Here is a 25,996-nt window from a genome sequence, read left to right as displayed (position 1 = left end):
CAGTAAATATTTCAACCGGTGCAGATATACGGCTTACACATAAAGCTCTTCTTTGCATGTTCTGTTCATTCAGCAAAGGACTTTACCAAATGAAACATAAGACCACAGACCTCCTCTGGTAACGTACAGACATGGTTTTAGTTGAGTTTCATCATACTGCATTCTCTCTCTAAACAAAAAGGTAGCTCAATGGATAAATTAGCTTTTTCCATTCTTGTCAGATAGATAGATAGATAGATACCTTTATTATCCCAAGGGGGAAAGAATCAGTCGCACGGAGGCAGCACAGCAGTATAAGCATATTTACAAAGTTACAGAGAAGTATGAAAATAATTAAAAACAAATAGTGTAGAGTAAAGAGCAAGGTACATCAAAGAAAGGGAACGAAGAATATATAGATAGTGTCAAAAACAGTCACTGCTCATAAGTGAAACAGCCATACTTAAAAAAAGAGCAAAATAGCAATACTTAAGCACAACTATCAATACAGTGCCAAAACAGTCTGTCCATAACAGTCAAGAGCTAAACAATACTTTCATATTATCTTCTTATTTAATTTGTTTCAATCTTTGCATCAAAGTGATTTATATTGCGCCACTTACCCTGATCTATTGATATTGTTTGTGATGTTTATGCACATTTAAAATAAAACGTACATTAAATTAAGTCAATAAAATTCTAATTGCAGGATGACTATGAAGCTGCTCTCTCTCTGTCTACTGATTGGTTTATTCCACTCCTCCTGGGCTAAGAAAGACAAATGCCACGGCATCAACATCTCGTCCTGCTCAGAGTGCATCCAGAGAGAACCAGCGTGTGCTTGGTGCCATGACCGTTCCCGTAAAACCATACATACACGTTGTCATACACCAGAGAGGCTGCTGAAGGTTGGCTGTGCTGAAGAACACATCTACAACCCTCAGGGCAGTGTGCAGGTGGTCAGAAATAACAGCAGGTAAGCAGACTGACTTCAGGTCTTAATATAGTATTCATTTTTACATTTACAATTATAAATATATTACCACAATAAATGTATAGGGCCACCAGGAGGCAGACTTATGTAAAACTTCATAAGTTATTAAAAAAGAAGGATCTGTCCGATTTGTCATATTCCATCCTAATTGGCTAACATTGGCTTCCAAAGTTTGCAGGATTGGTCTGTTTTGAACAAAATGCATGATCAAATCTTGAACGCAGCATGCGATTTCCCTGATATTTTGGCACGCACACTCCCACTAGGTCAAGGAACAAATGGCACACTTTTTAAGATTTGTTTTTGGGCTTTTTGCCTTTGTTAGATAGGTCAGTAGACTGAGAAGGGAAATGGGGGGGAGAGATGGGGAGTGACATGCGGCAAAGGTCGTCCGGATCTGGAATCGAACCGGTGACGCCGCCAGGCATCCATGCCTATGTGGCAATGCCTAAGTGGTATGCGCCTGGACCAGTAGGCCAGCGGGTGCCCCCAAATGGCACCCTTTTCACATTGGCCTGTTAAAGTGGCAGCAGCAGGTCGACTTTTGCTAAATGCCTCAAATCGTGCACGCAGAGTCAGATTACTGTGAAAAGAGGAAGAATGGCACCCTTTTCACATTAGCCACCAGGAGGCCACAATAACCTACCTGACCTGGCGGAAACCAAGTGGACGGAAGAGCACTACTTTTAGTTATTTTTCTATTTTTAACTATTTGAGGTGGACTTGGTTATTTCTACATATAGGACCCTATTTTAACCAGGGAAATTTGCACCATGGCAAATTGAGCCTGAACTTGGGAGGCCATACTCTAGTCTATCTTATAGTTTTTAAAGTATAAAAAAGGTGTGATAAACCTTAGTTTGATGCTAGAACAGTGACCTAGTCGCTAGTCGCTCAACCAGAGAGCATGGGGATGAATTCTGCGACTTGTAATCACACGCAGCAAAATAAGGTTTAAAAGCAGTTAACATGATCAGATTTCAATATTTAAAGGTCTTTTGAGTATCATCTCATTTAACATGATCCCATCCACTGTTCATCCTGCTTCAAAGGGCTGAAAAATCAGAAGCCTTCCTGCAGCCCCAGGAGGTAAACATCACTCTGAGGCCTGGAGCACCACAGTCCTTCAATCTAACCGTCTTCTTACCTGAAGATCAGCTGACCTCACAACTGACCATGGACTTTGAACCCCTTCCAGCAGGAATCCACATTACATATGCCACCATCTCCACCCAAAACCCCCTGCTTATACAGGTCAGAACCTCACATACACCACCCTCTCTCCACCCAACACCCCCTGGTTATACAGGTCAGAACATCACATACACCACCCTCTCTCCACCCAAAACCCCCTGCTTATACAGGTCAGAACCTCACATACACCACCCTCTCTCCACCCAAAACCCCATGGTTATACAGGTCAGAACTCAGAATAGGGTAATGGTGTTGTAGACAGGGGTGGGCAGTTACCACTGATACCGCTATAAGTGATCAAATGTATTATTTATCAAAGAATCAATGAGATCAACTTGGGTTGTTTGTCTGAAAATACCAATAATAATTTCGATAGTAGCCTATAATATTGTAAAAAAAAAAAGGAAAATCTAATAATCAGAAAGGAAACCTCTTTTGTATTTTTATCCAAATCTTATTGTTGGATGTAAATGTTGTTCTCCAAGTTTGTGTTTTTGTTCACCAACATTGATCATTTGCACTGCATTTCATGATTTGAGTACCCCATTTTTACCCCATGGTCTCCACTAGGAAGTAGGGATCCTTAATAAACAATAAAGTGAATGTTAATTGCTGTAGGTGGACGTGGAGCTGACCCAGTGTCCCGGTGAGAAGAAGAACCAGAACAGCACGGTCCACATGACACCCAGAGACTCCACGCTGACTCTGGATCTACACCTGACACTGGAATGTCAGTAGTAGGACTGTTTTAAGTATACAAATATCACAGCCAAATTCAGGGTCTTTGACACGAAAATGGAAGGAACCAAATTGGGAATGGGACATTTTTAGAATATAGGTTTAACTTTAAGTTCTGCTGCCTTCAACTATTCAACTATATTTGCTATTTCAATCATTGTCTCTGCCAGGCCGAAAGGCATGGCCAAGAATATGTTTTCGTCCCTGTCCGTCCGTCCGCATGTCCTTCAGTCTGTGGACAGCTAATCTCCGGCACCATTGGCACCTAGGCAGCGAAACTGTGCAAGCACATTCCCTGATCAGTGTAAAACTTTGTATGCGCACTCCAGGCCAAGGAAAAACCTTTTCCCTGCATTTTTCACATTGTATATAGCCTTTTATAGCACCACAAGGAGTCCGACCGACTCAGAGAGCGCTGCTTCTAGTTTCTTATGTTATTGTTCTTCCAATGCAATCACAGGTTCATGTGACTGCGCAAGCAAGCACGTGGAGAACAGTTCTGTGTGCAACGGACGAGGGGCTGCTGTGTGCGGAGGGTGTGAATGCAACCCGCCGTATTTCGGAGATCACTGCGAGAGGCAGCCGAGGCAGCCTCGCGTTGAGGAGCATTCTTCCCCGAGTGAAGAAGACGACAGATGCAGATTTGGTCCAGACAGCGCCGTGTGCAGCGGGAACGGCGTTTGCGTGGAGGGTGTGTGTGAATGCAACAGACGAGAGAACCCAGAAGCGCGCTACAGTGGACAGTACTGTGAGTGCAGCAACTTTGACTGTCCAACCACCGGGTGGAACAGGTGGAATATGAGGTGAGTTGTCTGGAACCAAAAGCGGGTTAGGATGAAAGGCCTGTCACGATTGAAACATTTTAATAGACGATCAATTGTCGCTCAAATAATCGCTATTAATGATTTAAAGCAGAAATAAGCAGTTTTCTGCTGACATAAGCAGGAATCATGCAATTGCTTATTTTATTTTATTATTTCTTTTTATATTCAGGCGGCTAACAATGCTCTCTAAGAAAATCTAGTCTCTGTGGTGCTTCTAGGAGCCGCAGTCTGCCTCCAAAACTATTATTTTATCTGTAAGAAGCTCTGTCACTAGCAGCTCATTGGTGCATGAACCAGCCGTCTTAAAGGATTGACAGACAGGTCAACCAATCTGAACAAGAACAAGAGGCAGTCCTGATTGGTCTGTTATTTTGGATGGGCACCAAGTTTAATCGACCATATGACAGAACTTCTCACAGATAAAAAATAATAGTTTTGGAGGCAGATTGTAGCCCCAGGAAGTGTCTCACACACACACAACATTTCTTTAGGAAGCATTGTTAGCCGCCTGAATAAAATAAAATTAAAATACATTTTTAAAATAATCAATTGCATGATTCCTGCTTACGTCAGCAGAAAACTGCTTATTTCTGCTTTAAAGCAAGGGTCTTCAACAGGGGGTCCTCAGAGATACTACAGGAACAAATGAACAACTTGGACCCTCACATCCCTATACTCTGAGGAGAACTTTAGCCAAAAATAGCAGATCTACAAGCTTCGCACAGCGAGGCGTTGAGAGCTTGTAGATCGGCTATTTTTGGCAAATAGGTTTGGTGTAGAGGTAAAAAAAAGAGCAGACCAAGTACAGAGTGAAAGATCAAGTTTACTAAGTATCGACAATTTAAAGCTATACTGTGTAAGTTGCTCAACTAGTGGTCAGTAGCAGTAGAGCAAACCGCGGTCGCGTCTGCTTTTTTCGGCTGTTTTTCGCCGTGGACCGGGCATTCAGACCACCGCGTCCGCCTCGCCTCGCCGAGACCTATCCATAGAGGTCTTTCGTGTCCCTCTACGAGCCTCAGTTGGGGAGTTACATGCTAGACTCCTAGCCCAGTGTAAACACTGCAGTGTACTTCCTGAAGAGCTCAGCAGTGTATGATCTGGGCTTTGATTGGCCGGTAGGGAGACACGTGTACAGAATGATGCATATGACATCATTTTGCCGGGAAAAACAGCCCCGGTCACGGCCACCAGGGCTCAGTAGAACACATATAAAGAAAAGGCTTTGGGAGCTGAAATGAACAGAGTGGGGGTTCTAAAACGTTAGCGATTTAATAGTTAGGACAATTTTAAGATATGTTTTATAAAAAAAGTTACATAGTATAACTTTAAGATTTTAAGTGGTTAAGTGTCAAACAAGTCTATGAATCTATCTATGAAATCGATGAGAGTCCCTTCTTCATCTCTCTCTCAGCTAAGGGGTCCTTGGAATGAAAACGTTGAAGACCCCTGATTTAAAGGACAACTTCTTTTTTTTACATCAAGGGTTCATGTTTTAGATAGTACTTAGAGCAATGAATTAATATCCTATTAATAATTGAGTACCTGAGACAGTCTAAGTCCATATTTTAAAATTTGAATATAGATATTTCTTTTCATTTACCAGACTGTAAACCAAAAACTTTTTAATCTGTTAAATTCTTAATGCACTCCCCCCTCATTTTGTTGAATTAGATTTTTTTTACTTAACTCATATATATTAGGAATTATGAGACACAATACACAATACTTATGGAAAGTGGGAAAAAACAGTATATCTCCAACAGTTTGTGGAACAACAGTATAAGTCCGTACAAGCAATATTCAGCAGACAAAGGGAGCAGATAACATTAAAACAGACAACTGAACAAAATGAGGGGGGAGTGCATTAACAATTTAACAGATTAAAAATGACTAGTTTGTGGTTTACTGTCTGGTAAATCAAAAAATATCTACGTTAAAAAGGTTATGTGGGGGCCACGGCGACTGCGAGTGTGGCCAATGCCATTGTCATCACAACTGGACTGGTGAGGACTGCTCATGCTCCCTGGACCCCTCTGGCTGCATGGCATCCAATGGGCTGGTGTGCTCTGGGAGAGGGAGTTGTGTGTGTGGCGGGTGCCGGTGTACCGACCCTAAGTGGCAAGGATACACCTGTGAGGAGTGCCCTACCTGTCCAGGACTGTGTGTGCAGCACAGTGAATGTGTGGAGTGCCGGGCATACGGCACAGGGAGCATGGCAAGCAGGTAAGTGCTGGATGCACATCATTATCATTAAGAGTAGATCAGGGGTAGGCAACCTTAGGCACAGGTGCCAACATTGGCAGAGGGAAGGGTGATCACTGGCACACTGGCAGAAATGTGAGAGAGGATTGTTATTTTAAAATCAAATATTGTTTTAAACACGGTCAATTACATTATTAAGTCACCCAATTTGGAGCAAATTACATCCTGCACATAATTCTACATTCATTACAATTCTGAACTTTGACTGGGGAGGGAGTCAGGAGATAGGTGGTTCTAATGATCGTTACAACAATGTCCTGACTCCTGACAATCAACATATGCCAGAATTTTGATGGGGTGTCATTTAAATGAATGTTTTTTAGATAATAGGCCTGCAGGGCAATTAACCAAAATATCGATTTAATATAGAATATATCGAGACATTTAGAACCAATATAGGGCATAGCAGCGGCGGCCATTGTGTGGTTCCACAAACGGAAAGGCCAATAACTTTTTTCCATAGATATATTCCAAAATCAGTGTGTTTTGACTCGGAAGCTTTCAGCTTTCAGGAAGAAACCAAAAATACACAGGGAAGAAACATTTGCACAGCAAACGTGGGGGTCTATTAAAGTATTGTTAACTCCATATTAGACACATACAAAACAGAAAACGTACAAAACTATGGCACCACCTCTTTAACTGATTGTCCCGTCCTCAACCAGCTGTGAGGAAGACTGCAGCTACCTCAACCTGACGAAGGTGGACAGCAGAGACGATCTCTTGGCTACCGGAGAGAACGTGTTACACTGTAAAGATTGGGCCGCTAACGACTGCTGGTACTACTACACCCTCACCCGCTCTGGAGACCAAGCCTGGGTGACCAAGGACACAGACTGCCCCGCAAACCCCCGCTGGGGCATATAATTACACCACCAATAGCATCTCTTGACTTTTGAAGACTTTAGACACCGGGAGCGCTTGTTTCATGCAATTAATTCACATTGATTCAAATTGCTGTTTTGACGTGAGGACATCCACACACACACACACACACACACACACACACACACACACACACACACACACACACACACACACACACACACACACACACACACACACACACACACACACACACACACACACCACAAATATAACGATGCAATAAAGCAATGTAAATATTTGTTGAAACAAGGTCCATTTTTACTGTGAATGAAGGCATCAATCTTTATGAAGGAGGCATCACCAAATGAATAGTTTGATGTGAAATATTCACAGATGCATTTCCACATTGTTTATTTGTTACACTCCCAGTTTGTAACTGGCTTTACTCTTACCTGTACCCGTTTAATTCTCACTGTGATTGATGCTATGAATGAAGTTCCATCTTATCTTATTGTTATCTTATGTTATGTTATCTTCCATAGAGCTAGAAGTACATAAGGTAACACACTAGATTCCATAGTGACAGTGGTAAATACTAAGTAATACTAGCTTCCTTAGACACAGTAGTACATGGTCAATACCCAAGAGTCTGATAAATGATGATTGTATAATATATGGTAGGGCTGTAATCTAGCCCTGTTTTAGGGATTCGAACTTCGGGGGGATTTTCCGAACGAACCATCGAACCTTCGATGGTTCGTTCAATTGAATAAAAACCGAACGTTCGGACAATCGAACCATCGAACGTACTGTACCTTTAACCAGCTAAAACAGTGTAGGAAATGTTTTAAATGCGCTGTTTTAACCATTGAAAACGCGTGGATGCGTGGCCGCATTAACACGTAGGCTAACACTTGGAAAATCCAACCCAATCGGAGAAAATAGGCTCAATGTATGGCGGAGTTGCACGGATGATGATTAGACTTGGTGACAGCGTCGGAGCGCGTCGCGTTCGGGCTGAACTGGTCTCGATGTAACAAGTCTAACAACCCCAGAAATCGCATTATAGTAAGATCCTTTAGGGGGTTGCAATAAAATCCATCTTTGCTCATGCTTAGGAGAAAGGCTGTTTAATCTTTGGGTGCATGGATGGGTGTTCGCTGTTCAGAGCACACACACGTCTGTCTATGCCCAGCTCGGCTGCTCTCACTCTACTGTCATCAAGCGTGTGTCAGCGAGGTTCACACAGCGTGGTTCGTGGCCCCAAACAGGAGCGGAATTGGAGCGAAGCACGGTCCTTGATCGCTCCAAGCTGTTCTGGTGCATTTTATAACTACTATAACGGTCACCATTAGTAACTGTTAGTGTTTACCGATAGGCCTAACTTATTTCGTATTTGGCTATCTCTACTACTGTGATATTCTGAATAGGCCTATCACATTCTGATAATTATTTTTCGTGTAAAAAAAAAAAGAAAAAAAAACTGAACCCATTAATTTCGAACTTCGATTGCCAACGTAACGAACGAACGTTCGAATCCCCGAAGGTTCGCTTGCAGCCCTAATATATGGTAATGTTTAATACAAAATATTGGTTGTACTAATTTACTGATTTATTATGGTTTTCATTTTATCATCTGCCTCAAAGCACTTTGGGTCAACTCCGTTTATAAAATGTGCTATACAAATAAAGGTGACTTAAAGGGATATGATATAAATGTTATCAGATAATATTTAGGGAAAATGGGAAAAAAATAAAAAATAAATGAAAAGTTATCGGGAAAAAAAACACAGCCAGCTCACTAGGGTGGATCTTAAATCACCTTTTTTTGATTTTCTTGAGTCTCACCCCCCAATTATGTTCCTATGTACAAAAAACTGCTTTGGTTAAAATTTGGTTGAATTTCAAGCATATTTAGAGGTAGCTCAATCAAGTCAAAGATTGTACATTTTATTGGTCAAAATCGAATTGCACTGCAGGCACATTTAAGTTATACATTACACATTATTCTTATACTAAGCACAGAAATTATATTTTTTAAGATTACAAATCTAAACACATCTGATGTTTGTCATATATGATGTCAAACCAGAATTAATGTATTGTAGGAAATAGCAAAGCAAAGAATGACAAATTGCTATTTTTCATTTAACATGCAGAATGACTTGTCTTTATTGCCCACTCTTCAATCATACTCACAACACACAACAAGCACACAGCCCCACTTCCTTGTTTACCCCCAAACCCCCGAAAGTCACTGCAGTATAGTAATTCAGTATTTACTGATCAATTAAAGTTTGTTCACGGCTATCGGGATACTTGTGTCGATGGTTCTGCACAATTTGCAGCAAGTACTGGAGTTGGGACTCATCTTTGGTAATGAGACCACAATATTCTTGTATTAGGGCAACCCCACGCTCTGCATGATCATTGACAACATTCATCGCCTTCACTACAGCCAGAGCTTCTTGGTAGTCCTCCCTGGGCTCCCACTCATCGGGATCAACGTCAAGGAAGTCATCTGGGAGATCCATCATTTTGAAAAGCACCTTGGATTTGGGAGACACAAAATCTTCAATGTTCTTCCTTGTATAGTGATACGCGGTGATACGCGGAAGCGGGATTGAACCCGGGACTCGCCAGTCCAACACACAACCAGTCGTGCTAATAGGGCTGAGAGCCCGATTAGCAGGGCTGTTGTCGCTGGTTCATGGCTGGTACTAACTGTGGGGGCTACACTCCAAGGTCAACAGTAATTATCTTCATATGCCCCTGTTCATCATCTTCTTTTCCATCTTTCATGGCTCTAACCATCAGCCTCTTCATTTGCGCACTCACTTGACTGTCAAACAATGCAAGTCCGACGATCTCTGGAGCGGATGTTTCATGGCCAATTCAAACTGACCCACAGGGAAGAAAAAGCATGCATGGATTTGTGCATTTTGCATGGATGATGGCAACTGTTGCTGTCAGCGCTCCACTAAATGACTTGCATCCGCTCCAGAGATCGTCGGACTTACGTTGTTTGACAGTCAAGTGAGTGCGCAAACGAAGAGCCATGAAAGATGGAAATTAAGATGATGAACAGGGGCATATGAAGAGAATTACTGTTGACCTTGGAACAATTGCAAGGAAGAACATTGAAGATTTTGTGTCTCCCAAATCCAAGGTGCTTTTCAAAATGACGGATCTCCCAGATGACATCCTTGACGTTGATCCCGATGAGTGGGAGCCCAGGGAGGACTACTAAGAAGCTCTGGCTGTAGTGAAGACGATGAATGTTGTCAGTGATCATGCAGAGTGTGGGGTTGCCCTAATACAAGAATATTGTGGTCTCATTACTAAAGATGAGTCCCAACTCCAGTACTTTTGTGCAGAATTGTGCAGAACCATCGGCACAAGTATCCCGATAGCCGTAAACAAACTTTAATTGATCAGTAACTACTGAATTACTATACTAACTGCAGTGACTTTCGGGGGTTTTGGGGGTAAACAAGGAAGTGGGGCTGTGTGCTTGTTGTGTGTTGTGAGTATGATTGAAGAGTGGGCAATAAAGACATGTCATTCTGCACGTTAAATGAAAAATAGCAATTTGTCATTCTTTGCTTTGCTATTTCCTACAATACATTAATTCTGGTTTGACATATGACAAACATGTAATCAGATTTGTGTTTAGATTTTTAAGCATAAAAAATATAATTTCTGTGCTTAGTATAAGAATAATGTGTAATGTATAACTTAAATGTGCCTGCAGTGCAATTTGATTTTGACCATAAAATGTACAATCTTTGACTTGATTGAGCTACCTCTAAATATGCTTGAAATTCAACCAAATTTTAACCAAAGCAGTTTTTTGTACATAGGAACATAATTGGGGGGTGAGACTCAAGAAAATCAAAAAAAGGTGATTTAAGATCCACCCTACAGCTCACGTACGTATTAGGAGGGTGGTATGAGTCGCCAGAAAAAAAGAACGGGTGTTTTCAATTAGTTTATCATGGTTAAAATGTAGTTTGAAGTTACAATGGGTTTGTATAGGAAGGGGCCCTGGTAGGGGACCGGGGAGTGTCTGATAAAATAAAATAAAATAGTAGATCTATATGCTCACAACGCCTTGCAATGCGAGGCGTTGTGAGCATGTAGATCTATTTTCACAATGTTTGCCTCTTGCTTACTTAATATTTGACAGTTTGGCCAGTCCTTATTAGAATACTTTGAGGTCGAATAATTCGAATACTAAACTAGTCAGCAGTCACTTTGACTGGCAGTGATCTCTCGGTTTTTCCCGGACGTCCTGCCTCCAGTTGTTACACGTCGCTCCAATGAACTGCAGAGGCGGATGAGCTATCCAGTGTTTTATATCTATGGAAATAGCCAACTTTGATCAGTAAATATTTCAACAGGCACAACTTTGTGTGTTCAGTTCAGAGGACTTTACCAACAGAAACACAAGACCACAGACTTCTTCTGGTAATGTAAGGACATGATTTTGTTTCGTTGTAATGTATTTTCTCTCATTAGACAGACCTCACTGTTTTTTTTGTTTTTTTTTTCATTTTATTTATACTCCTTAACATTTGGAGATTTAAATATTGTTCACTGTTCTTTTGCTGAGGTGTTTATTCAGTTTAAAATAAAACTTCCTGTAAATGTTTTATGGGTCACTTTTATGGGTTACAACTCAAGTAAAAATCCCACTTTATTTTCCTACATTAATAACCCATCTATAAGCTAGATCTGCTCACTAGATTGTGTCCCAGACAAACTCTTTTGGGTTACGAGCTAAAATGTTTGGGAACCCACTGATATAATCTATCACAAATGTTTCTAAATCCAAGCAAAAACATTTATCTCCCGAACATTGTCACTCAGGAGTATCTAACATGGACACTATAATGAAAACTTTAAATGTGATTGCAGGATGACTGTGAAGCCGCTCTCTCTCTGTCTACTGCTGGGTTTATTCCACTCCAGCTGGGCTACAAGAGACAAATGCCATGACAGTGACATCTCCTCCTGCCAACAGTGCATCCAGAAAGCACCAGAATGTGCTTGGTGCACGGACGATGACCGTAGCCTCATGATTCGTTGTCATACTCTGCAAGGGATGCACATGGTTGGCTGTGCAGAAGCACATATCTACCACCCTCAGGGCAGTGTGCAGGTGGTCACAAATCACAGCAGGTAAGTACACCTGTATGTCTGTATGTCTTTCTCCCTCCTTTGAGGGGAGTGTTTAATTCCTGTATGAAAACTGTTGCCTTTCTCTGTATCTGGCAGAATGTATTCTCTGAATAAACCAACGTATTATACTCCGTTTTCTCTCCTGAAATTTGCTTCGCGTCTTTTACCTTTCAAAATGACTCAGAGCATTTAATTCTAAGGTTAAAAGATCCTATTTAACAGGGATCTCTGATAAACATCAAAGAAAAACACCTGCACACTGTCTAGAACTTGCAAGACATTTTTTTGCCCTTTCCAGGCAGTGTGCAGGCCTTTTTCTTTTATGTTTATCACTGAATATATGCACTTTTTCTCCTACGCACCTGTCACCAAGCTTTGAGTTGTGCATCAGCCTTGTTCCAAATACTTTGGTTTCAAAGATATCAGATCCAGCTGTGTGTGGCCCTTTGCAGCACTCACAAGGGCCACATGTGGGACATGGTGAGGCTATTCTGATGGCAGTCCTCTGAACAGTGTTTGTGTCAAGTTTGGTGCGGATCAGAGTAACGGTGCCTCGCAAGCCCAGATATCACATTTGTGACATCCACGGTCCATATTAGAAGAGCTCAGTCTAAGGGGGAAATTGTGAAAAGTGAAATGTTGAGGTGGACTTTCTACATAAAGATAAAACTGACAATATCCCACAGGGTCAAAGACTATGTGTTATTTACAGGGTAGCTGTCCTTATATTTTGCCAAAGTCAATACAGTTAACAAACTGTGTTGACTTAATTATTTAGCTAACAGCACCCATCGATAATCAACATTCTGAAATCTTTTCACTTGTTATTCATGATCTCATCCACTGTACAACCTGCTTTAAAGGACTGGAAAAACAGAAGGCCAGCCTGCCTTCCTGCAGCCCCAGGAGGTAAACATCACTCTGAGGCCTGGAGCACCACAGTCCTTCAATCTAACCGTCTTCTTACATAAAGATCAGCTGACATCAAAACTGAACATGGACTCCAGCTCTATTCCAGAAGGGGTCAAGATCACATACACCACCATCTCCACCCAAAACCCCCTGATTATACAGGTCAGAACCTCACATACACCACCCTCTCTCCATCCCCTTGTTATCAAGAGCAGCTTAATATGTAGAGACCAATGTTACATTGCTGGCCTGGGGGCACTTTGTCGGGGTCAGAACACTAGTAAGACGCCTCAGGGCGTCGCGCCATGTCTTGGCCATCTGGCCAGTGATGTATATCGGACCAGTTACCCATATATGGAGACCCCTGGTACCCACATATGGAGATCCATGTACTGTATATGGAGATATGCTGTGAGAGCCCAAACATGCTTACTCAGTTATTATTCGTTATGTTAAAGTCATATGATGTCTATGACATCTGACATCATACATACAATCCCTTTTATACCCATACATGGAGATCCCTGTCTGTAGAACCAGCCACATAATATGGATTCTGTTAGTGTGGTATGTGGCCGATGTGGCCTCCATATAATATTATGGGCATTCCCATATGAAGTCCTGTTAGATATGGGCTTAACAATTTCTCTGCCATTTTAACACTAATAGTGCCTCTTAATCTGAAGGTTGCTTGGTGCCTCGGTGCCACGCCGTTTCCTCCATAGGCCGCCGCTATTATTTTGAAGGGCTGGAAGGGGGTTGTTTTAGTTTTTTTGGATTATCACTTGACGGCAACGATTACGTCATCTAGTCACATGACAGTGTGAGCCCAGAAGAGAACATGGCTGCGCCCAGCGTTTGTGTACAGTATGGAAGAGTGGAGACCATCCTTTGTATAAGAATGTCCCTTTTGGAGAAAATGAGGTCTCTTTATGGGCCTCTCAATGGATTTACTATGGAGGACGTTAACTTCGCGTGCACGCCCGACGTGCGTTGTAAACAAATCGCGGACATTACCGATGCGGGCGGGACCGGAGCGACGTACAGTAAGTAATAATATCTTTACTGTATATACAGTAAGATTGACAGTCCTCACCGTCAACGGCGCCATGGTATTAACCCTTTCAATGACGGTGAGCGCCGTCTACAGCAGCAGAACAGTTAAACATAGCTGTAGTAAGCAGCTGCCAAATTGTCCTTACCTTTTAGCGTGGGCACGCGCACGCATCGTGCACAATCTGTGCGCGACTCATCTAGTAGACGTGTAGACTCGGTGACAAGCTTTCGAATACAAAAAACCCCATTGAAAAAGACATATCCGTTGCCACGCTGTATTCCTGCTTATCCGCCAGTGTTTACATGAAAAAACATTGAAAAAAAGCCAGGCATGCGCTATGGTAACACGTGGACACGTTCGCGCACAAAACGCACGATATGTGCGGGGATCATAATCCAGGCGTGTAGAGACTGGATCAAAGTTTCCAAACGCAAAAATCCGATTGAAAAACGAGCGTTCCATCGCCGAGTAGCTTCCACTTCTGTTACACAGTAAACCAATGGAGGCGGGACTATGGCCCAGGCTCAGACTGGATACGGAAAGCTGGATCCGGTCCAGACCGGAAATGACCGGATACAGTTAGGGGGGCGGGCCTAAAGAGCCAGAATCAGCGAAAATCTGCGCTAATACTTTTAATCCTTTCATAATGATTAAAGCTAATTAAACTTTACGGGCTCTACGGGCATGGCAGCGCGGTACAGCGGGAAATCTACGGTTTCTACGGGGATCGCGAGGTATGAGTTAATATTGATAACATCAGGGAACTCCATATATTTGCATAAAGATGATTCTGTTAGTGTAGTTCCCCTGACATCATAGTGATGTCAGAACATGATGTCAGAGCGACAAACCCATAGGTTGTAAAGTGTACAATTCCAGACCGACTGAGTCAGCATGAGCCGTTTCTCATACTAAACTGCGACCCTCGGTCGCAATCACATACATCACTCTCTCCACCCTAAACAATGTGCAGTTCAATTTATAAATTCAACAAACCCACCTAGTTATACGGGTCAGGTTCAGTTATCACAGCTACCTACCAGGTCGTTTTAAGTGAATTATAATAATCAAAGAATCAATAAGGAGATCAACACAACAATGATTTGAATACTAACTGCCATAGGTCAACGTGGAGCTGACCCAGTGTCCCGGTGAGAAGAACCACAACAATACTGAGTCCTGGAAGGTCCACATTACACCCAGAGACTCCTCACCTAGTCTGGATCTACAGCTGACACTGGAATGTCAGTAGGACTGAACAATATACAAATGTTACTAGTACAGTATAGTTTGTTCAAAATAATGGACTACATACTACTGTAGTATGCTATTTTAATCAACCATTGAGTGCACACTAACTAAATAATGTATTTCACTTCAGACATACTATGGAATATTAGGAAAGCACCCCATCTAGTGACAAAGCAGAGGTACTACACATGAGCAGGGGCCGCCTGCTATGGAATTGCATTGTGGAATATGTATAGCAGCGTATGCATACTATAACATTTTCTGAATTAAGTATATTTAGTACCTACTAAGCATTCGGACATACTGTACTACAAAGTCCCACATACTAAAGCAGGCATGCTAAATAAATAGTATGTGATTTGGGATTTAAAAGTTCCTTTGTAACAGATCCCCTGGAATACTTTTTTTTTTTTTTTTTTAGGTTCAGGTTTAAGGTTACTCAAACAATCATTGGTTCATGGGGAACCAAATTCAAATACAATTCAATTCAGTTGCCTTCGACTATTGTTCTTTAAATACTTTTTTTTGTGCTATTGTTCTTCCAACGCAATCCCAGGTTCATGTGACTGCATGGACGAGCGCGAGGAGAACAGTCACGTCTGCAACGGCCGCGGGGCTCTGGAGTGCGGCGGGTGTGAATGCAACCGGCCTTATTTTGGAAGTCGTTGCCAGAGTCAACCGGACTTCGATCGGTCGAGCGAAGGCGGAGTCTGCCGACGGCGTGACAGCGCCGTGTGCAGCGGGAGGGGAGATTGTGTGGATGGTGAATGTCATTGTTACAGAGAAAACCCCACAGAGCACTACACTGGAATGTACTGTGAGTGCAGCAAGTATGACTGTCCACGCTTCGGCACCAGGTATCTAAGCTGTTACTGTATCTGTGGTGGAAATTAACTAAGTACTGCAGGGTTCCCCAATAGGCGGCCCGCGGCGGGCTACTGTCTGGCCCCCACCAACCCCAGTAATAATGGTGGTACAAGAGCAGCAACAACACTAGTATATCGTCGTTATCGGGTGGAAAGAAACCTTGTATGTCCAAAACCTGTCGTTTTGTTTTTATCATCTAAAAAATTTACTAAACTAGTGAAAACAGCCGATCTACAAGCACACAATGCTTGTAGATCTGCTGTTTTCACTAGTTTTGTGCAACGATCTTGTATGATGAAGCAGGGCTTTGCTTTACCAAAAAACGTACACATTTGAAACTTGGAGATACAAGGTTTCTGCCCGAGAGTGACGATATCTGAACTGTCACTGGAGTAGTGGAAACGCCACCGTCGCCCCCTGCAATGTTGTGGCCCTCGGCTTGGTACCCTAGACATAATTCGGACCTTGGGGAAAACTATTTGGGGAACCCTGAAGTACTGTATACTCAAGTATTGTAGCCTACTTAGTACAATGTTGAGGTATTTGTACTTTACTCGAGTATTTCTAATTCACAATACGTTTACTTCTACTCCATTACACCTCAGAGGCAAATATTGTACTTTTACTCCATCAAAATTATTTGAACACCTCAGTTACAAGTTACTTTGTAGGTTTCGATTATCATACTAAACATACATTAACGGCTTCAGCGCTATATGCATTTCGGCCATTTGAAAAATAGCCGATCTATAACGATGCAACATTTGAAAACGTGAAATGGGACATTCAGCATAATGAGTACATTTACTTTTGAATTATATGTTTTTTTTTTTATCTAACAGGTTATGCGGGGGCCACGGGACGTGTGAGTGTGGGCAGTGCATTTGTGACCCCATGTGGGCCGGTGACGATTGCTCATGTTCCCTGAACACCACTTCCTGTTTGGCATCCAATGGAGAGCTCTGTAACGAGAGAGGGAGCTGTGACTGCGGTGTGTGCAGATGCACTGACAGTCACTATAGAGGACCAACCTGTGAGGAGTGTCCTAATTGTCCGGGAATGTGTGCGGAGCACAAAGGCTGTGTGGAGTGTCTGGTACACGGAGCACCCCCCGAAGGGAGGTAATTGCTTGTGCAACATGAGAATAGGGGTCGCAGCAGTTCATCGAAGAAATTGGTTGAATCAATTATGTAAAAAAATATCGATATTCAACAACATTTTTTTTTCTTCTTTTTCACAACACTGTTGTTCGAGTGTCTACACCAGGGGTTTTCAAAGTGGGTGACGGGGCACCCTGGGGTGCCGTGACGGCAGTCCAGGGGTGCCGTGAGATCATTTGATAATATTTGGAATTTATTTGGACACTTGAAAAAATATTTAGTATAATTTTAAACTTGGAAGTACAAAGTTCGTATCTCCAAGTTTCAAATGTGTACGTCTTTTGGTAAAGCAAAGCCCTGCTTCATCATACAAGACTGTCGCATAAAACTAGTGAAAACAGCCGATCTACAAGCACACAACGCCTCGCGATGTGAGGCGTTGTGTGCTTGTAGATCTGCTGTTTTCACTAGTTTAGTACATTTTATAGATGATAAATACAAAACGAACGGTTTTGGACATACATGGTTTCCACCCGACAACGACGATATGCTATAAATATAAGGTGCTGGGAGTGAAAATTATAATGTAGGGGTGCCTCGGATTAAAAAAATATTTATGGGGTGCCCTGAGACAAAAACGTTTGTGAACCCCTGGTCTACACTACACAAGCACAATTGGCCCGTGTTCGGGGGAGGGAAGCCGGACCGGGAGGGTGATATTGGTCATTTACAATGTAGGCATTTAGGAGATTAAAATAAACGACAGCACAAGGTAATACATCGAAGCTATACACACTGTAGCTTTGATGTACGATAGGATGCCAAGTCGCCAAAATGGCCTGACATCTGTCTATATAAAATGCTATCTAAATGACATGTATTGGTCACTGAGGGGAGGCAAGTGCTACAGTAAGTGCTATAGTGTGTTGGCTTAACCCTGGTTTTTGACATTATCAAAACAAAGCGGATAAAAGTGTCAAACTTTTTTTGAGGCTTCTTTAGGACCTAACAATGGATTTTAGCTTTGGGTACCAAACTTTATTTTGATGTTTACCCATAGAATTATCCATATCAAGTTGGGCTCCCATCGACTTTCTATACAGGAGGAAAATACCCCCAAAAAATATCTGCTTTAAGTATGATGTGAGGGGTCTAACTAGGGGTTTGTCATGATGCTGAATCCATTGCAAGCATTTGTTTTTCACAAAAAACTTTCCTTGGGCTAGAAATGGCCATCAAAAAACACACAAAAAAAATGAAAAGTGATGACTCATCACTAAACCATCGTTTTGTGGGGCCATTTGCCTCGTCCGTCAAATCATCCAAGTAAATCCTGGCTAACCCTTCATCATCACACTGTGTTGCGTGCCAAAAGTGGCCGATATACAAGCTCACAGCAGCTCACATCTGCAACACTGCAGGATGAGTGTGTGCAGCGAGTCACAGCACAGAAGTATTTACAGCAGGTCGGTCAGACGGACCCAGGCAGGATCTCCCAAGAATTGCATTTCATCAGTTTAATGGAAACAGACTAAATTCGTTTTATCTTAATGCGCATTTCTGATAATTCGCTTCCTATATTCGAATACGTTTATGGAAACATGACACACACACACACACGCACGCACGCACACGCGCACATGCACACGCACACGCACACGCACACACACACACACACAGTAGTTGCAGCCCTAGCAGAGAATGTCAAAATGTAACCCTTTTCAACCTGGTGTCCCTAAGTGGTTAATTGATTGTCCATGTCCTCAGGTGTGAGGGGGGGTGCAGCCACCTCAACGTGACGATGGTGAACAGGAGACATGAGCTCCCGCCTGGCTCCCACTGTACAGAAACAGACGACTGGGGTTGCTCCTTCTACTACACCATACGCCCGGATAATGGGTTATACCATGTCACGGCGGCCCGTGCCATGGAGGACTGCCCCATTGGTCCAGGCCAAGATTACTATCTTTACGGTGGTAAAAATTAACTCTTATACTGCTTTGGACGTTCCTGTTCGCCCCAATTCTAGAGAGTGAGCCGCGCCAATACGGCCGTTCGTTCGTTTACCTTGTTGATGTCCTTAAGCTGATGAGGGGTCGCGCCGCCGTGTACTGTAATCACATGGCGAGCAGTGATGGTCTTAAAAATCCATTATGCGTTAACATCAACGGAGACCAATTCTCTTCCGTGTTGATTTTCTCTGGTCCTAAGGCTCTCTGGCCAGTGACTGCTCTCAATGTAAGGGAAGCGAGGCCGGCCAAATTCACATTAATGGCATGACGCCGCCCTCTGCTGCCTGATCTGCGAAAGTGCAGACCAGGCACTTAAAAAAAAAAAAAAAAAAAAAAAAAAAAAAAGAATGTCTATCTATCTACTATAACGTCGCAAAGGTAAGCCGCTTTTTGATGGCACCAGACCCAATAAATAAATAAATAATCTGGCAGGGAAAAAGTTAACTATGAATTAGGGCATTCACCAAATATTAGAATATTCGAATATCAAAGTCACTATTTGACGTTGTTCACCGAAGTTGAATATTCGCTGCCTTATTTTTATTTTTGTATTGTTTTCTCTTTAAAAAAATATGTAGTTTATAAAGCTTGGCTAGATAGGAAATCATAAGAATGAGTTGTCAATGCCCCTGGTGGATGAATTTGTTAATGCTCTATACCAGGGGTTCTCAAACCAAAATAAACATATTTGAACTGGGGACCCCCACCCTGACAAGCACTTGGAATTGTAGGTATTAATGTGACTCGGTTCCACAGATAAATATTGTGAAAATAGCCAATCTAGATGCTCACAAGGCCTCGCAACGCGAGGCGTTGTGAGCATATAGATCGGCTATTTCCACAATGTTTGCCTCTTGCTTACTTAATATTTGACAGTTTGGCCAGTCCTGTTGAATATTCGACTATTCGAATACTTTGAGGTCGATTAATTAGAATACTAAAAATCGCTATTCGTGAATGCCCTATTATGAATGGTTAAAATCACACCACCAGCAGCCACATTTTGGCAGCACACCAGCTGCAGTGGCACAGCCCAGAATCTTTTGACAGGGCAGGGGTGGCCCAAAGTGGGGCCACTGTCTAATGCAGGGGAGCGGCATGAAGCACAATGATATAACGTATGGATGGACAAAATGTTTTCTTGACAAAACTGTGGAGTGAAAGCATAAAAAATAATGCCAGAGTATACATGTAACATGACAAAAGTGTGCAAAACTTTAAATAAACTTTTAATTATATTAAAATAAAGCCTGGATTGAAGCTTTAAAGCAGTTTCATTTGTCTGTTTGTGTCTGCAAACACTTTTATAGTCAACTGAACCATGTTCAATGCCTTAGCACTGCTGTCAATCTAAATCTAATTCTTCTCTTGGTTTTTAACCATTTTCACCTCTAAACTGTAAAGGAAAGGAGTGTACTGGATTCAGGGACCACACAAGAGCGTCACTGCAAAACGTAATGCGGCACAATAATCTTTCCATCTTGATTATCTTGTTTTCATAATCTAACATCGTAAGTATTTCATTACTCGCCCTGCCCTTTGAACAATACCGACTTTGAGTTTGGACAGTGACGTGAAAGAGAGAAAGATAGAGAAAGAGTGTACAGTACCTCCATACGGATGATAATGCAGTTGTTCCTGGTTGTGAGGCTGGTGCTGTGTTGGAAGCGAAGGTCCCTGGCTTGAAGACTCAACTCCTGACACAGCTCTGTTTTCTTCTTTTCTAGAAGATAGAGTAGAGTGTTTATATAAACCAACTTTCTATGGCAAGATAGGATTTGGGATTCAAATACACAAGCACCCACATGTATGTATGCACACAATCCTAACCTATTTCAACCTGCTGTTCCTAATTTGGGCACGTCATTATAGGTGAAATGTTCTGATATTTATATTGCTTTCATAAAATAGCATATCTACAGTACAAGCTTGTGCGTTGTGAGCGTGCAGATCGGTTATGTTCACTACTTCTGTAATTCTGTCGACATTGGCAAAAATAGGACTTAAGTCACATGACAAGACAGCCGATCATAAGACCCAATTACTGAATGTCTGCAGGTTTTGTCCAGAATATATATCCAAATTGCATGGCGATGAACCCTGCACCAAAATAATATAAAACGTCTTTCATGCTCCTTATCAAAACTACATCACAGGTGATTTGCACAGACACCCTGAGTAAAAGACTTGACAGGTGCGTAGTCATCTAAGAAAGGTGAATAAGCATACACGCCTGAAGGTATTCAAAAACATTTTCAGTGTATGACGACAGTGTCTGGATATTTGCATGTAACCCTTTTCAACCTGGTGTCCCTAAGTGGTTAATTGATTGTCCATGTCCTCAGGTGTGAGGGGGGGTGCAGCCACCTCAACGTGACAATGGTGAACAGGAGAGATGAGCTCCCGCCTGGCTCCCACTGTAGAGAAACAGACTCCTGGGGTTGCTCCTTCTACTACACCATACGCCCGGATAATGGGTTATACCATGTCACGGCGGCCCGTGGTGCCATGGAGGACTGCCCCATTGGTCCAGGCCATGATTACTAACTTTACGGTGGTAAAAATTAACTATGAATTGTTACCACCAACAGCCACATTTTGGCAGCACACCAGCTGCAGTGGCACAGCCCAGAATCTTTTGACAGGGCAGGGGTGGCCAAAGTGGGGCCACTGTCTAATGCAGGGGTGGCATGAAGGACAATGATATACTGTATAACGAAATTACAAAATGTTTTCTTGACAAAACTGTGGAGTGAAAGCATAAAACATAATGCCAGAGTATACAGTAACATGACAAAAGTGTGCAAAACTTTAAATAAACTTTTCATTATATAAAAAAAAAGCCTGGATTGAAGCTTTAAAACAGTTTAATTTGCCTATTTGTGTCTGCAAACACTTTTATAGTCAACTGAACCATGTTCAATGCCTTAGCACTGCTGTCAATCTAAATCTAATTATTCTCTTGGTTGTGCGCACCAACACTTACCAAATGTTGACACATTCCCTTCTTTGTCAAACTTCATCTGTAAAGCAAAAAACAAAACAAAACAAACTGGTTATTGAAAAATAATGATGCAAACAGTGATAATGATGACAGTTCTGAAATGGGGGGAGGGGGGAGTCGGGAGACGTGTGTTCCAATAGATCCAGTCTAGATATGATAAAGTCACAAGCTATTTTTGTGCGACACTGTTGCACAAAGAAGAACAAGTTAGTTAATTTACAACAACAAAAACAGTACAATATAAAGATACAAGGAGAGATGGGGAGTGACACACAGCAAAGGCCGTCAGAATCGGGACGGGAACAGCCTACATGCTACAATAGAGCCTAAGTGCCCTGACCACTAGGCCAGCGGTCCGGGCCAGTGACGATGTGTGTGTGTGTGTGTGAGAAAGACATTTTCCCGTAGACTGAACACAGCAGCGACATTTCGATGCCGCATTCCAAGAAAATGGCGAGGTTCAATGCTTTGTCTACACAGAGAGGAGTGGCCATCGCTTTCCCCACCGTGGTAGGAGCAAAAAGTCAAGCTTCAGAGATGAGAAAAGTAAAACGTTGACGCTGCCACACTACTGTGTGTGGTGAGACAGTGCACTATCCTCTGATGCTTTTGACATGGTGGACTTTGGGTTCCTTACCACGACAAACGCAGGAGCCACACTGGAGGGGGAGCTCTCTGTCACTTGCTGGCGGATGAAGGGCTCTGTAAAAATGAGGGGGGAAAAAAAGAAAAATAGGTGAACGCACAGACCACAGTGAAAACCTCAGACTCAAGATACAGTACAACGCTCTGTTATGTTCATTCTTCAATCATATCTCACTGTTTCATATTCCAATTCCAAATATTTTTTGTTTACGACGATTTGTTCAGATCTTCTTCAGGTTAAGTGACATCTCCATTACACAAAACAAACAAATTCCTTATTTGCCCCACCTGGTGACTGGGGACGGTCATGGAACCAAGGCTGAATATAAAGCTAGAGGTAGTATCATAGAGTATAATAACTTCCTTTCAATCTTTTACTCTGAATTAAGTAGAGTTGGAAATATTAGATTGTTTTCAATTAAAATGTAGAGGTTACAGTGGGTTCAGGAAGGGGGCATGTCTGAATGATACAATGAATATCTAATAACAAAATACTGAATCAAGCAACTTCAAAACTGTCTCTGATGCTCACAAAAGCCAGATGTTAAAATTACCCCAAACATGATTGAAAGTGAAATATATCTTTAAAGCTGCTTGGTTAAAACAAACGTGTTTTTGTTAAAAAGGTTAAAGCTATATTCTGATAGTATTGCTACAGTACAGTGTTTATTCTGTAATGTTCCAATTTTGTCTGCTAATGTATTTTATTTCTTTCATCACTTGAATTTTACTTGTTTATCCAGTATCCTGTATTGCATGAGTGCTCTCCTGATTGGATAACATTGTTTTCCCGATCTGAAAATGTATTTTCTGTTTACTAAAGATCTGGAGAGAAGGATATAGATCAGATCTCATTACACATGGATGTGTCTCAAATGCCAAAGATAATTGTTCATTGTAAAATAACATTAAAAAGGGGCATGTTGTCACTGGCACTGTACAGTACATTGTTGTAATAGGCACAGGATTTCACGCACAAGACCATTGTCTAAGGGTAATTCAATATTCTGGCCTGGTGAAGGCCCTGCAACCATACACACTGTCTGTTACAGTAGCTTACTGCAGTGGTTCTCAACCTTTTTTTCTGCATGGGCACACTTTTCATGTCCCAAGAATCCATGGGCACACCAACATACTACGGGCGTGTAAATATCGCCACTGGGAAGAAACCTTGTATCTCCAAGTTTCAAATTTGTACGTTTCTTCGCAAAGTAAAGCCCTCCTTCATCATACAAGGCTTTCGCACAACAGTAGTGAAAACAGCAGATCTACAAGCACACAAGGCCTCGCACCGCGAGGCCTTGTGTGCTTGTAGATCGGCTGTTTTCACTAGTTTAAATAATTTTTAAAATGATAAATACAATACTGGCTTTCAAGCAGTTTCAAGTGGCACTTCAAAGGTCCCCAGGCACAGTGGTTGAGAAACACTGGCTTACAGTACAGTGATGACAGACTTGACAGTGTGAAGCATTCTGTTCTTTTTTACGCCATGGCCAATTGGCCATGCAGGAGGATAGCTGTCTGAGTGTGTGTGTGTGTGTGTGTGTGTGTGTGTGTGTGTGTGTGTGTGTGTGTGTGTGTGTGTGTGTGTGTGTGTTACTTTATTTGGAAGGATGGTGAATATTAATAATACAACAATAACAATAATACATGTGATGCGCTCTGAATATACCAGATTTCGTTATAATGATCATTTCCATCCGTAGTCTCCAAAGCGCGTGTGTCTTTGTATTGTCTGTGCATTGTCTGACTGTCTGTCTGTCCGGACTCCAGAGCTATATTCTCACAAATCGCTGGACCGATCAGGACCAAACTGTGTAAGCACACTGCCAGCAGGTCACAGAAGTATGTCCACTAATATGTTTTTCACGTCATGTTGTAATTTATGAAATATCTAACTTTTGAATTTGTAATGTAATGGAGCACAGATCAGACCTTGACTATCTGTCTTTTCCAAGATTACATTCAATAAAGTGGCTATTTGTATTATGGAGTAAAGTAAAGTCTTTTTTTAGAGACTAAAAAAATAAAACCAAATACAATAGATGACTTGTAATATCTTAACTTTCATGTGTTTCAGGGCTCTTGCCAGCTGCCAGAATGTACATTTGGCCACTGAATGCATTGAGTGCAAATACAGGTATCACAATAATTTAAATATCCATCATTCCGTACCGTACGAGAATAACACAGCACCAACTGTGTGCATCATGCCATGCCAGGCATGAATGACCAGTCTTACCATTCCACCGGGTTCCTCCTCCTTGCAGCAGCGTCTGAGGTCTTCCTTGTTGTTGACATCCAAACAGAGGCGTTTGACAGCACGAGCCCAACGTTGAATAGTGGCACACCGTCACCCCATGCCATCCAGCCTTCCAACAGCTGGCTGCATGTTTCACATAGCTGAACGGGTAGACATCTGCAGTGCCAGCTCTGCCAGTGTCGGGCAACACTTTCTGGTCCAAACCTGAAATGTATGAGCTGCTGGTGGTACTTGCATGGCGCTGTGGGCATGAGGGGCGTGTCCCACACGACAGGTACATGATTCTGCTGCAGTTCACCCAGGAGGTGGCTGGCAGTGGCACCCTGCTCATCTTCGCCAGCACACTGGCACAACACAGAGCGCGGTTCACACAGGCTGTCATGCTTCGTCTGGACGACTGCTGATGATCATGTTCAGCACTGCAGAAATGTCACGAAAATAACCCCAACAAGTGGAAGGATTCCTGGGAGAAAGGTGGTGGTTGTACAAGCTTGCAGGCTCCATTAGCATCAATCAAACGGGTGGTTTATAAAAGCTGGACACCACACGTGTATCAAGCGAATGTCCACAGGTCAGCAATAATAGAAACGTGTTTTTTGTGTCAACATCACCCTTTACAGTAGATCATATCCATGAGAACTTCCTTGCAGTGCAGCATGTTAGCATCAGAGAGCTAAACAGCTATCAGCTGTTCTCCACTCATATTCTTTGTGACAACCGCTCTCATGTGCGTGTCGGTACTTTAACTGCAGACTGTCGACAATAATGAGCTCAACAAGCGTAGCTTTTCCTCCAGAAACATGGGTTAATAATAATAGAGTGGCACAGAGACCACATAACATAGCAGGAGACACACACACAGGCAGGGCAGAGGGTACGGAG

General features: G+C 42.3%; 3 protein-coding genes across 5 annotated transcripts in view; 2 read left to right on the top strand and 1 right to left on the bottom strand.

Annotated features, from left to right (window-relative positions):
• The window catches only part of mrs2 (magnesium transporter MRS2), a 36,033-nt gene extending 10,545 nt beyond the window's left edge, over nt 1–25,488 (bottom strand). Inside the window, exons 1-4 of the mRNA XM_080752379.1 lie at nt 25,094–25,488; nt 22,844–22,908; nt 22,189–22,225; nt 20,813–20,925 (exon numbers count right to left, since the gene is read on the bottom strand). Of these exons, the coding sequence (XP_080608505.1) occupies nt 20,813–20,925; nt 22,189–22,225; nt 22,844–22,908; nt 25,094–25,445 (567 nt within the window). The 5' untranslated portion in view covers nt 25,446–25,488. The remainder of the gene's footprint in view (nt 1–20,812; nt 20,926–22,188; nt 22,226–22,843; nt 22,909–25,093) is intronic.
• LOC308307197 (integrin beta-1-like) lies at nt 3–7,090 on the top strand. The gene is made up of 7 exons (XM_080752368.1): nt 3–118; nt 689–955; nt 2,026–2,227; nt 2,786–2,897; nt 3,366–3,708; nt 5,671–5,952; nt 6,657–7,090. The coding sequence occupies exons 1-7, from the start codon at nt 57–59 to the stop codon at nt 6,856–6,858; spliced, it is 1,470 nt and encodes a 489-aa protein (XP_080608494.1). The 5' UTR covers nt 3–56; the 3' UTR covers nt 6,859–7,090.
• On the top strand, nt 11,127–20,470 carry LOC308307219 (integrin beta-1-like). 3 transcript variants are annotated; one of them, XM_080752391.1, is made up of 8 exons: nt 11,127–11,294; nt 11,740–12,003; nt 12,867–13,077; nt 15,096–15,216; nt 15,780–16,080; nt 16,933–17,211; nt 18,958–19,179; nt 19,649–20,470. In XM_080752391.1, coding segments are annotated over exons 1-7 (1,398 nt in total). In that variant the 5' UTR covers nt 11,127–11,292; the 3' UTR covers nt 19,178–19,179; nt 19,649–20,470. The 3 variants fall into 3 exon arrangements, with proteins under 3 accessions (XP_080608517.1, XP_080608516.1, XP_080608518.1); XM_080752390.1 differs by having other exon boundaries at nt 18,958–20,470; XM_080752392.1 differs by having other exon boundaries at nt 11,128–11,289; nt 18,958–20,470.
• Nucleotides 25,489–25,996: the final 508 nt, after the last annotated feature.

This window comes from Nannobrachium achirus (genome assembly GCF_963921795.1).
Source record: "Nannobrachium achirus genome assembly, chromosome: 2".
Taxonomy (NCBI): Eukaryota; Metazoa; Chordata; class Actinopteri; order Myctophiformes; family Myctophidae; genus Nannobrachium; species Nannobrachium achirus.
Note: the sequence above shows the minus strand (reverse complement) of the source record. Positions and strands in the feature narration are given on the sequence as shown.